Consider the following 11,623-nt stretch of genomic DNA (forward strand, 5'->3'; position numbering starts at 1 on the left):
AAAAAAGCTTTCTTCCATCTGTCGGTTGTTACCGTAGAAACCTCTTTGCAATTCTCTCTTGTTTGTCTCAATGATCGTGTATTCTTCTTCGACCCTGGTTTTGCATGGCCAAATGACTTCGCGCGCTCCTAGCGCAGCTTGTATTTACATCCTAAACACACCAAATCTCGTTTCATCTATTGGCGAATTCAATGTGGCACTCAAACTCAGACCCAGGACTGTACGGGTGTCAGCTGGATCGATAACACCATCGTCCCACAATCTGCAAAAAGCATCATCATCATCATCATCATCATCATCATCACAAGCAACCATCACAATCGTCATTAATAACTTCATAATCGTAGTCATCGTCATTACCGTCATACATCAGTAAAATAACATGTTTCTGCTAAGTTATCGTGTCAAACACCGCACAAACATCTATCGCCCGTAAACGTACCTTGCAGAGGAAAAATAAGGATGGCCTTCCACTTCGAATCTTTTTAATATTGGCGCTTTTATTTGATTTTCCTCCTCAGCTGTCAGCTAAAAAAAATTAAAACGATGCTATTAATGTGCTACAAAAACGTAAAAGGTGGGTACAATATTTTAGTCTGTGGGTCAAAGCCTCAAGAGTGACCAATCAAATGAAAGCTTCTGAGCAGTACGTTCCTAAGATGTTGCTTATTATTTTGAGCTGTCAGTGGATGCCACTTAACACGTTGGTTATCTCTCTGAGTTCTTGAAATGCTAACCTCTTTTCCTTCCCGTGCTCTCTGTTCTCTGGTGATTGTAGCTAATACAGTACCTGCCTGCTCTCCGCCCATCACCGAAATGCGTGCGTTAGGCCACATGTACAAAAAACGAGGACTGAAATACAAGAAACAACGATATCCATTACACAGTTAACATGTTCATGATTAATCTATTTTAACTAACGTTTGCCGCGATTAATCATTATCCTCACCCATACGCGCGGCCACACATTCCGTAATTTCCCGCACCAAAGCTTCCACCAATGATCACTGTTATCTTGGGCACTTGTGCGCATGACACAGCTGTGACCATTTTGGCACCGTTTTTAGCGATGCCGCCGGCTTCGTATTCTTTGCCCACCATAAATCCTGAAAGAAAACATTTCAACTACAGCTTACTACCAAGAAAACACTAATAGTATACCTCTTACTAACTGAGTTCGCGGACCGTATATTGTAAGTTACAGACGGATTTTTTTCTTTCTCGTTGATTTATGGCCCAAGCGCGAAAATCAACGAGAGCAATGAGCGTTCCTGATTGGCTATTACATTGGGTGACAAATTGACGCGAGCAGCGTTGTCTAGACTCTTATCGACAATGGCAAATTAGCTAATCAGATTGTGAGATTACAAGCAATTGTGGTAAAATAATATTTGTTCAGATATCCTACATAATATAATTGTGTGATTGGCTAAGCAAGCATCTTCCGACAAGATGAAGTTTTCTCTTGCAAAGAAAAACTGATTTGGTGCTCTGCTCAGTTCTTGTCTTCATAAACAACAAAATATTGAAGAAATACAAATATTGAAGAAATGGGAACTCAAGTTTTCGAAAGGCAATAGAGAATAAAAAATGAGCAATATCAACGAAATCTCTATTTTCACATTCCCCATAATATACTTTGTTTGCCCCCAAAATGTTGCATAAACCATTGCTTTCAAATGCTCTTGGGACACTGCATTTGAAAGCAATGGTTTATGCAACATTTTGGGGGCAAAGTGTATTATGGGGAATGCGAAAATAGAATAGAGAATAGGGACCTTTAGATTCTAGGACGAGAACGAGTACAAGTTTTGACTGACCGTTTTTAGCGAAAATATATAGCAAATTTATAACCCGTACGATTAATCTTACCATTTCTTTGCAGTATAGGTTGCTCAGTTATTCTTATTGCTAGTAACTGAGCCTTTTTGCTAATGGAAAAATGCCAAAACCGTGTTATTGACTTGTTTTGAAACGACATTGTTGCAAAAGGTTTTTCCCGCCAAAATGACGCTAGTTTGCGCGCACTGACTGTTGTTCTATGAGAAAATCTCGCACTCGTAGTCGTTCTCGTCCTAGGATCTAAGGTCGTGTTCTATTCGGAAAAAACCGTTTTCGGTTGGTTTGGTTGATCAACTTTTTCAACCGGCATCAAACTAGGTTGAAACGGTTGAAAAAGCATTCGCAGCGACCGCTGTCGTTTACGTGGGCCATTTAAACCGAAAACGGTTGGAAAAGTGTTCAACTGGGAAACCTCAACCACTTCAACCTAAACCGGTTGTAGTTGAAACGGTTGATCCTAATAGAACACGACCTAAAGCTCTCTAATGACGTTTTGACGGCTCCATGAGATCATTACGTGACCAGATTTTGGAAACTCCTTATATTGTGAAAGTACGTGTTTCTCTCATGAATATGATTAAAAAAGTACAAAGTGACATTTGATACTCCCGGTACGTCGCTAAATGTACTTCTCTGTTAATCATACTCATAAGAGATGCGCACACTCGTGTACTTTAAATATAAAGGAGTTTCCAAAATCTGCTTCGGTGGATTTGATAATGAAGGCATGAAGCCGTCGAAACGTCAGTCGATGATACCGCTCATTTTTATCCTTACATGAAAACTCACCAGTTATATTTTGTAAAAAAAGTAGCGGTATTTTACGCTGGCAACACAACTGTATGAAATGTGTTCCTTTGAGAGCTGATTCCGAGAATAAAACTCCATTGTTTCCAATGATTCCTACCGGAATGCCATGAATTCGAGCAAAACCTATGAGCGAGAAGACACCAAATCAACAAGTGTAACCGGCAAGGAAAAGACAAGCGCCTTCGCAAATTAGATTTACTGTATATTGCATTTGAAATATCGCAAGGAGTTAAATGATTTAGTACTCAATATTATGCAACGCTTAGTTCCTGACCAAGTGCAGATGATAAAAAGTTAGCAGCTCTTTTCTGTGTGGCAGTTATACTTTATATGTTGAGGGGCCTTGATGAGTACGTTCATCAAAATGCTGATTGGATCTGCTTAATTACCACATTCACTTCATGTAAGCAATGCTGAAGATCCAAGGAAAGTACAGGGAGCTTATATAACCTGTTCCCCATTCTTGCTTTGAGCCTCCCCTCCCCGACCACTTCTCTCCTTGCCCCACTCCACCGAATACCACGATGACCATTTGACGATAGGTCAAATTTGTCGTTTCTAACCTGTTACCAGAGTATCACCGTACATCGCTTTAAATTCATCGAATTTACTTCCATCTACGATTCTTGCAATAACCTGGAAACATAACATGAGCACCAAAGATTACAAATTTGTTATGAATGGGTCAAGTGCCACCTACGGGAGACAAGCTGATACAAGTTCACTGTTTGTGAAGACAGATTTGACTGGCTTTTGAGTTTACTGGTTCCAAGTCTTAAGACATATGGTTTCCGCCCTAATACACACCCAAAAGCAAAAGTGAGGATAACGTCTGAACTCTAACGTGAATTACCAATGTTAATCTTGAGGAACTAGGTGTCTAAAACCACAACATCCTATGTCAAAGGAGAAGTTCAACCCACCATCATTATTTGGATGTGCAATACACGAATCAAAGACATACTACCCATTCTCTTCACTCGAATGATAATTGATCTCTCTGACTAAAAGGTCATGTTTCAAAGGACAAAGCGCTACGTTTTCCAACAACAACAACAACCACCTGACTAGAGCACCGTGACTAGAGTAAACATTTACAGCTAAATTACAATAAACTCTATTTCTAAACTTACGAGTCACAAACTATTTTGAAACTGATGAGTCACAGTTCTAGAAAATTCTTGAAACAACACATTGCGTGACTTTGACCTTCGCGAACTTTCCAGATAATTCCAATCCTTGTAACACAACGCACCATCATTAGTTGGATGCGCAATACACGAATCAAAGACATACTACCCATTCTCTTCACTGGAGTAATAATTGACCTCTCTGACTAAAAGGTCATGTTTCAAAGGACAAAGCGCCACGTTTTCCTCAACTTTACCAAAAAACGCCCAGGAAAGTATAGACCATCTTGGAGAAAACCAAGGGCTTTGACTGACCTCTTTAACATCAAACGATTTTTTAAGATTATCACCAACAATTCCGTAAAGATCTTCTGCTGGGTACAAAGGATCCTCTGGAGGTTCAACAGTTACCTGTAGGAAAGAAGGCAAGGACAACAACACTTTCATGAAATTGTAATTGCTAAAGGACTTACGGAAAAAAAGACCACCAGTTTTAACAACCAGGGTGAATCTGAGATGTGTATAAATTTGCATACTTTTTGTCATTGACCCCTGCGATGCCGATTCAATGCTCTAACAACTGAGCTATGAAGCCAATCAGCTGAGAGAAAGTCAATTTGTTGGGCTCATGTGTTCTGGTGAAAAAAATCTTGATGAATGAAATAATTAGATCATTAAAAAACTGTTGTCATCAACAATTTTATACAGGTTGCATGGTCGATTAAAAGGAACAAAAAAGGCAACTTTTTGCGCCAACTGCTTCAGAGGGTAACTGTGACTATTAATCAAAGAGTACCGGTAACTCAGTTTACTCACTGGTAGTGTTTTTTTGTAGTTTAAGTTCTTTATAGATTGTCTGGCTTGATGAAGTGCATGAAAATCATCTAGAGCATAATAATCTGTAACTCCTGATGTTCTGAAAGATAACAACATAATTAGTTGAATGCACACATTAAATCAAGGTTTCACTTTATGCGCATATCAGCCTCGGTTTTAAACCAAGTCCAAGTACTCCAACCTTTGTGATGAAAACATGCGAATAATAGCTGACTTTCACAAGACTTTGCACTTTGACATGCTTTAAAAATATGGCCAGTACGAAATTGCATACAAAAACTCATTATTTCGGTTATTTCAATGTTAAAGATAAACAAGTAAAAATTAGCAATAGAAAAGAACAACGCTTTGCTGACATCGTGATACCATTTTCAAGTTCAAATGCAATAGAATAAACTGTGAGAAAATTTTTTACTTGTTTATGAATTCTAGAGTCTAAAGAGTAAGCCAGTGGAATTAAGTGAGCAGCAGTTTCCAATAGGTCAGATACACCCAGAAACCAAAAAGTTATTCTGGCCAATAAAAACAGACACAGATGAAAACAGTAAAATGGACCAATCACAAGCATGTGCGTGAAGCAGGTGCTGAGGGCAGGAAAACATGAGAGTGCATTTCTTCATGGAATTCAGTCAAAATGCAAAGCTCTATCGCTGCTTAGGATGCATCCTCTGAGAAAACTAAAGTTAATTATTTTCTGTCTCTCACCTGCAATGCAGATCAGCTCCACCAAGCTGTTCAGCAGACACTTCTTCTCCAGTTGCAGCTTTTACCTGAAAAAAAAAAAGCAGTAATAATGAAGAAACAATGCAGCAATAATAAAGCAACAATGGTAGCAACCATGTTAGCAACAATGGAAGCCACAATGAAGCGACAACATCAGCAACAATGTAGCAACTGAGAAGCAACAAAGTACCAACAATGGAACAAAATTTTGAATGCCTAATTTATGAGTAATGCTGACATACTTAAAAAAAAAACAGAAGTTGAACTTTGGATCTTTCAATTACCACTAAATATTTGAATGCTCTGCCGCTGTCACTGAACTACAGGGAACTTGTAAGAGCAATTTGTTGATAATTGTTCTGTCATATACTGGAAGGACTAAAATGTCAAACACTTCTTTATAATTATGGCAAACTTTAGAATTTGCAATTTCTGACATTTGAAAGTTCCCTTGGGAAATTTTGCCTTGAAGTTCTTTTTGTTACAGAATTCAATTTTATTGGTCTTGACAGCAAAGTTCAAACTAGCATGTTACTCAAATACATAAAAGACATACATGTAGAACTCTAAAACTGAAAAAAAAAACTGTCTCTGAACTTTTTTACCACCAAGTTTTGAAACTGACAGTATTCTACCTCTTTTCACTATAATTAGTAAGTGCGCATGTTGCTGGGAATTTCCAAAAAGCGAGATCTTGAGGGGCTCCAGTTATTCTATGACTAACCAAAGGTGGTCCACCAAGAAAGATTGTACCCTGCTCTTTGACAATAATACTTTCATCAGCCATGGCAGGAACATATGCTCCACCTGCTGTGCATGAGCCAAGGACCACTGCTATCTGAAGATAGGTAAAAACAACAGAAAAAGGTTACAGAGATATTGGGTTACTTCCGAGGCAAATGACGGATCTCTGATTTCTGATTGCCCTTGCACAGTATCCAGTCAATAAAGAGGCTCCTTGGGGGAAAATTTCGTACAAGCTGCCCACCCTTGTAATGGATAAGACTACGAGCAGTTCAAGGGATGTTAGTGGTCTCTTGCAGGAGCTTGTGCAAACTATGAAGGGTATGGTAAATATAACTTATGTTTATTAACCAATTGACTTCTGGGAGTGAGACTTGAAATATTTTACTCTGTCTAACGCCAGACAATTTCACTCGTCAACTGGGGGTGGTCTGGGGCACCTGAGTCTAAGTGAATGGGCTAACCAGTCAAAACCTACGTCCCCTCCGTTAATTAACCCATTGACTCCTGGGATTGAGACTTAACAGATTTTTAACTGTCTAACCCCAGACAATTTTCCTCGTCAACTGGGGGTGTCCTAGGGCCCTTGAGGAGAAAATGGGTTTAAGAGCTTAAAGACGTTTTTAATATCATGTCCACCTGTGAGATTCCTTTCGATGACATTGTAGCCTGATTATAAAATATTCTTCCAAAATGCAGTTTATCAGGAAACACATCTGCTTGTCTGGGAAGATTAGCACCACCTGAGTCAACTGTTTCAAAATCAAGAAAAAAGAAAGTTTAATCATACTGAGACATAACATACACCAAAGCAGCTCCATCTCTTCATGAAACAAATTTTTTCCCTTTGCCATGAGCAAGATGCATCCAAGGAGGTGCCTGGACACACAGGAATGTGTGGGTGTTGAAAAGGGACAGTGTCACTCCATTTCAGATAGGTCCAGAAATTATGTCCCTAATTAGATGCACACAAATTTCAATGAGTATCGCGATTCGTCCTCTTGCTCTTCTCCCCAAGTGGGAAATGTCACATAAAAATAAATAATTTCATAACAATTATCCTGGTCTTTCCAGTACAGTGTCCCCTTATTGAATGGCTTTGTAACCAGAATCACATACATGTAAGTTCACCAAAGCTGTCTCATTTTTCTCTACAATAATCAAACATACAGGCTGAGGGAGAAATTATCAATTCAGATCCCCAGTACTACTGGTAGTGCCAAATGTACAGTGCACAATTTATTAAAAGAACATGAATTTTGATACAAGTATTGGCTTAACAGTTTGAAGGACCAGAGTGTTGGTCTGGCACGGCCGCAGTATGTAAGTAAAACCTGACTACACTATTTTGTGCTCTACTGATGGAGTTAACTGGTGAGTGGTCAAGGAACTGTAAAACATCTGCATCTTGACTGCCCTGCGAGCAGAGGCCCCTCTCTCTTCCTAGATAAGTTAGGAAGAGAAAGGGACTTCTATTAACGGCTTCAACTGTCTTTGTAGAGCATGCTTAAAATAAGGTGACTGTCTATTTTAGTTTTGTAGTTTTTATGATTAATGGTCACGCATGACTAACACCTGAATACACTTGAATTTTTAACACATGCTCAACAAAGAAAGTTCAGAATTTCATTAATAAGGAGTTTCTGCTTGCAATCAAAAGAAAAGTATTCTTTGACAAACCCCAAAAGACATAACATTGTTCCTACCTAAATAAACACATGGTAACCTGTTTTCTTTTGCAATTTCCTGGGCTCTGACGTGCTTCTTAACAGTGATTGGGTAGTAGGTTCCACCTTTAACGGTAGCATCATTAGCAACTATCATGCACTCCACCCTAGAGAGAAAAGAAGCAAAAAACCCCTAATATTTAGGAATAATAAATTCCACAGCTAAAGAACTATGTTACCCTTTTAACTATTGACTGGCAAGATTATAAAACAATATGAGTCGCGGACAAAAGAAAGAACCGTTGTATTTTTTAACTTATCAGGGGACATTACCCGGTTAGGCTGTCCAGTAGACCCTTCCATAGGTAGGTGAAAAAAACGTCAACAAAGACAAAAGGCAAGTGGAGCTGGATATGACACCTTGAAAGATTCTCTGAGCTTGTTTGTAAAGGAACTTGTTTCCTCTAATATATCTGATTAAGACACAGTTTCCTTAAAGTGCATAATAATAAAAGATAAACAGGAAAAAAGAGAAAAAGGAAGACAAAGGAAGACAAAGAGAGTACTGTAATGAGGTATGAGATACACAAAAGGCATGAGATAGGGAAGCAGGGAATACGTCCATGATAATTGGTTAAAAGTATATGGCTTTGGACAGAAGAAGAGGCCAGCCAGCAGGTGATTCGGATGCTGATATTGATGCTAGGGTTGTGAAGTTAATATTGCACTGATAATGATGATGATGTTGATGATGATGGTGACAGTGATGGTGGAAATAATAATAAAAATAGTAAAAATGACACAAATGATGACAATGATAGTGGTGAAAGTATCGGCAGTCCATTGATTTTGATGAAGACATTAGAGGTGATAGAGTATGTTACTACGATTCTCAGTTGAGTATGACACTAGGGAAGTTTGGTGACAAAGTTTCAGCGTTAAAGTTACCATGTTGTCAAGGGCAACTTGCTTCATTTCCAAGGGGAACTTTTCATGGTTTGACATCATTTAACTGTTAAGGGTTGCCAGTTTGAATTTAACCATTATCATTTGTAGATTTTGGCGGGCTCATTGCTCGCGATGTCAAGGCCCAAAAAGTTACTCTTTGAAATGAAGGAAGTTGCCCTTGACAAGATGGTAACATTAACGCTGAAACTTTGTCAATAAACTTCCCTAGTGTCATACTCGACTGCCCACCAAAGCTGAGCTGTGGTAATCAAGGCTTCTATGTTCACAACTCCTGCTTGTTCCAGGGCGTTGACATCAGGAATTATGTCTTGCCAGTTGATGTTCATGAGCTTGTAAATGTGGTGGAGTTGGACTCCGGTCAGCTGTTTGATATGTATTCAGTACAGGATCATAGCTTCTGCAAGGTGTAGAAGCGTTGGCAACACTGCAGAGGTGTGGAACTTAATCTTAGTACAAAGTTTGATGTCAAGACGCGAAAAGAGACGCTGTTGGAAAGACCAGGAGGCTTTACAGGCTGCCTGAATTCTATGATCAGTCTCAACATCGGATGAGCTCTTGTTGGTGATAGCGCTGCCCAGATAGGTGAAGGTGGCAGCACTCTTCAGTGCCTCACAGTGCACCTCTATGGACGACAGGTGTCTCAGGCTTTTGCAGGTATATGTATGGTATGTGGCAGTTGGTAGAGAAGTTCAGTTTTGGTGGCATTTATCTGCATCGTGAAACAAGTTGCAGCTTAAGCAAACAGATTGGTGATCTCCTGTATGTCCTGTAGGCTTGTAGCTACCAGTGCTGAGTTATCTGCATAAAGCAGCTCCCTCACATCTATAGACCAGCATTGTCTTTGAAGGAGCTTGAAGTCAAGCAAGGTTGAAGAGACCTCCATCTGATCAGATTCAAATGTACACAGCTTTAGTGGTTCTGCTACCCACATATTCCAGCACTGCAACAAGGTACAAGGTAGAGTGCAAACAAAGTTGGCAGGCGCGTAGCTGAGGTTTTTGGAGGGGTGTTCGTATTGACAGGAATATTTATTAAGGGGGGCTTTTAAATACGAGCGCCGGAGGCGCGAGCCTCTAGGGGGGTCTGGGGGCATGCTCCCCCCCCCCCCCAGAAAATTTTGAAATCTAGAGGCCTGGAAATGCTGTGTTCAGCATTGTGCTAGTCAGTGTTTCAAACTCGATGGGGCGTAAAATAGCTGGTATTTTTAGTCATAACAACAACATTGCCGACGTTTTGTTAACTTGATACCTTCATACGTACATACCGGCTTTGTACACTAAACAAATTTCACTTGTACCCATTCTCCTAACAATTTAATACTTTCCTGATACTTTTAGCGTTTTCTTGCAGGGTAATTTAAAAGCTGCAACGCTCAAAGTTTGTTTTCCATTCCTCCACTATTTGCTAAAAGCTGAAAACCAACAGTTTGTGTTTTCAGTCCTCCATTATTGACCACCAAAGGGGGTTTGTTCGAACCCCTCGAACCCCCCCTCCTACGCGCCTGGTTGGTGCCAACATACATACCTGCTTAACTCCATGGCAAACTGAAAAAGGAGCACTAGTGCTGTCTCTAACAGAAACCACAGCAGACATGTTGTCATGAAACTGTCTGACCATGTTAACTTTATAAACTCGTCAGGGCAACAGTACACATTGAGTACTTCCCACAATGCGGTTTGGTCAACTGTATCCAGAGCTTTTGAGAAATCGATGAATATGATGTAGAGAGGTTCTTGCTGTTCGAAAGCCCTCTCTTGTAGATGACGCAGTGTAAATATTATTATAATATCAGATGTTGACCTTCCAGCCCTGAAACCACATTGGCTTTCAGGGAGAACACCTTCAGACACTGGTTTAAGTCTGTTTAAGAGAACCTTTGCAAACACTTTTCCTGCGATTGATAGAAGGTAGATCCCATGATGGTTGCCGCAGACACTTCTTTCACCCTTGGTCAAAGTGGTGAAAGTGATGAATATAGTGACAATGATTATGGCAATGATGATGATGTTTAATATCTAAAACAGGGTATAAGGGAAATTAAAAGTTGTCACCATTCTCTTAACCAGATGGATCTGTTTTCCTCAGTACTTAAAAAATGACTAACCCTGAGATCCGACCAATGCCAGTAATGATGCCTCCTGCAGGCACTTCTTCGCTACCATACATTTTGTAACCAGCCAGCTGTGAAAGCTCTAAAAATGGCGAACTGCAAAAAATAAAAGTATAGTAATGCAAAATATATCTCAAGTCAAAAGTCAACATCTATAAGTATCACTTAGGAGAGAATGGGCTAAAGTCTTTATCCAGTCAGGTACATAACCCAGTACTGTAGACACTTAAGAAAGGGCCATTTTGAATTTACAATACACGCTATTCCTAATTATGCAAATAAGTGGACGGATCATATTCTATAGTCCAGCCTTAGATTTTAACTGCAACATTTTCTGTGCTTTGAAATGCAGGCATGGAGTTTGCAAATGGAGACAGAAGAAACAAGTGGGTTATGGACCTTACACAAAAAAGGTTACTGTATTGAAAAAATACTCTTAACTGGTGAAAGGAATAAGATAAGCCAGCTTACCCTGAATCTAACAAACAGGATATTCTGTCCCTGGGCAACATTTTTCCCTTGGAAGTGTGTCGCTTTCTTGCTTTTTCATCCCCACCTAAAGAAATTTAGTCAAATAAAGTACCATGGAATATGATACAACCCACTGAAATATCCAATCATTGTACATAGCAGCTGGAAAATGTCAACTTTGATAAGACTACATACCAAGTTGAATTTTTTGAACAGTATTTTCCAAATCTTGAACAATGGAGGCCATCTTTTCTTTGTTATTCTGTCAGATAACAAGAGGTTTTGTGCATTTACAATAAGTATTTCAGCTTTAATACAGC

The 11,623-nt window shown here is 39.5% G+C and overlaps 1 protein-coding gene across 1 annotated transcript in view; it reads right to left on the reverse strand.

The window, feature by feature from the left end:
* Nucleotides 1–60: 60 nt before the first annotated feature.
* The window catches only part of LOC138003315 (methylcrotonoyl-CoA carboxylase beta chain, mitochondrial-like), a 12,040-nt gene continuing 477 nt past the window's right edge, over nucleotides 61–11,623 (reverse strand). The window contains exons 2-16 of the mRNA XM_068849316.1: nucleotides 11,499–11,565; nucleotides 11,304–11,388; nucleotides 10,827–10,928; nucleotides 7,793–7,920; nucleotides 6,726–6,838; nucleotides 6,067–6,180; nucleotides 5,325–5,389; nucleotides 4,599–4,698; nucleotides 4,098–4,193; nucleotides 3,216–3,288; nucleotides 2,632–2,775; nucleotides 950–1,106; nucleotides 738–852; nucleotides 443–528; nucleotides 61–262 (exon numbers count right to left, since the gene is read on the reverse strand). Of these exons, the coding sequence (XP_068705417.1) occupies nucleotides 145–262; nucleotides 443–528; nucleotides 738–852; nucleotides 950–1,106; nucleotides 2,632–2,775; nucleotides 3,216–3,288; nucleotides 4,098–4,193; nucleotides 4,599–4,698; nucleotides 5,325–5,389; nucleotides 6,067–6,180; nucleotides 6,726–6,838; nucleotides 7,793–7,920; nucleotides 10,827–10,928; nucleotides 11,304–11,388; nucleotides 11,499–11,565 (1,563 nt within the window). The 3' untranslated portion in view covers nucleotides 61–144. The remainder of the gene's footprint in view (nucleotides 263–442; nucleotides 529–737; nucleotides 853–949; nucleotides 1,107–2,631; nucleotides 2,776–3,215; nucleotides 3,289–4,097; nucleotides 4,194–4,598; nucleotides 4,699–5,324; nucleotides 5,390–6,066; nucleotides 6,181–6,725; nucleotides 6,839–7,792; nucleotides 7,921–10,826; nucleotides 10,929–11,303; nucleotides 11,389–11,498; nucleotides 11,566–11,623) is intronic.

The sequence above is a fragment of the Montipora foliosa genome, chromosome 5, assembly GCF_036669935.1.
Source record: "Montipora foliosa isolate CH-2021 chromosome 5, ASM3666993v2, whole genome shotgun sequence".
Classification (NCBI taxonomy): Eukaryota; Metazoa; Cnidaria; class Anthozoa; order Scleractinia; family Acroporidae; genus Montipora; species Montipora foliosa.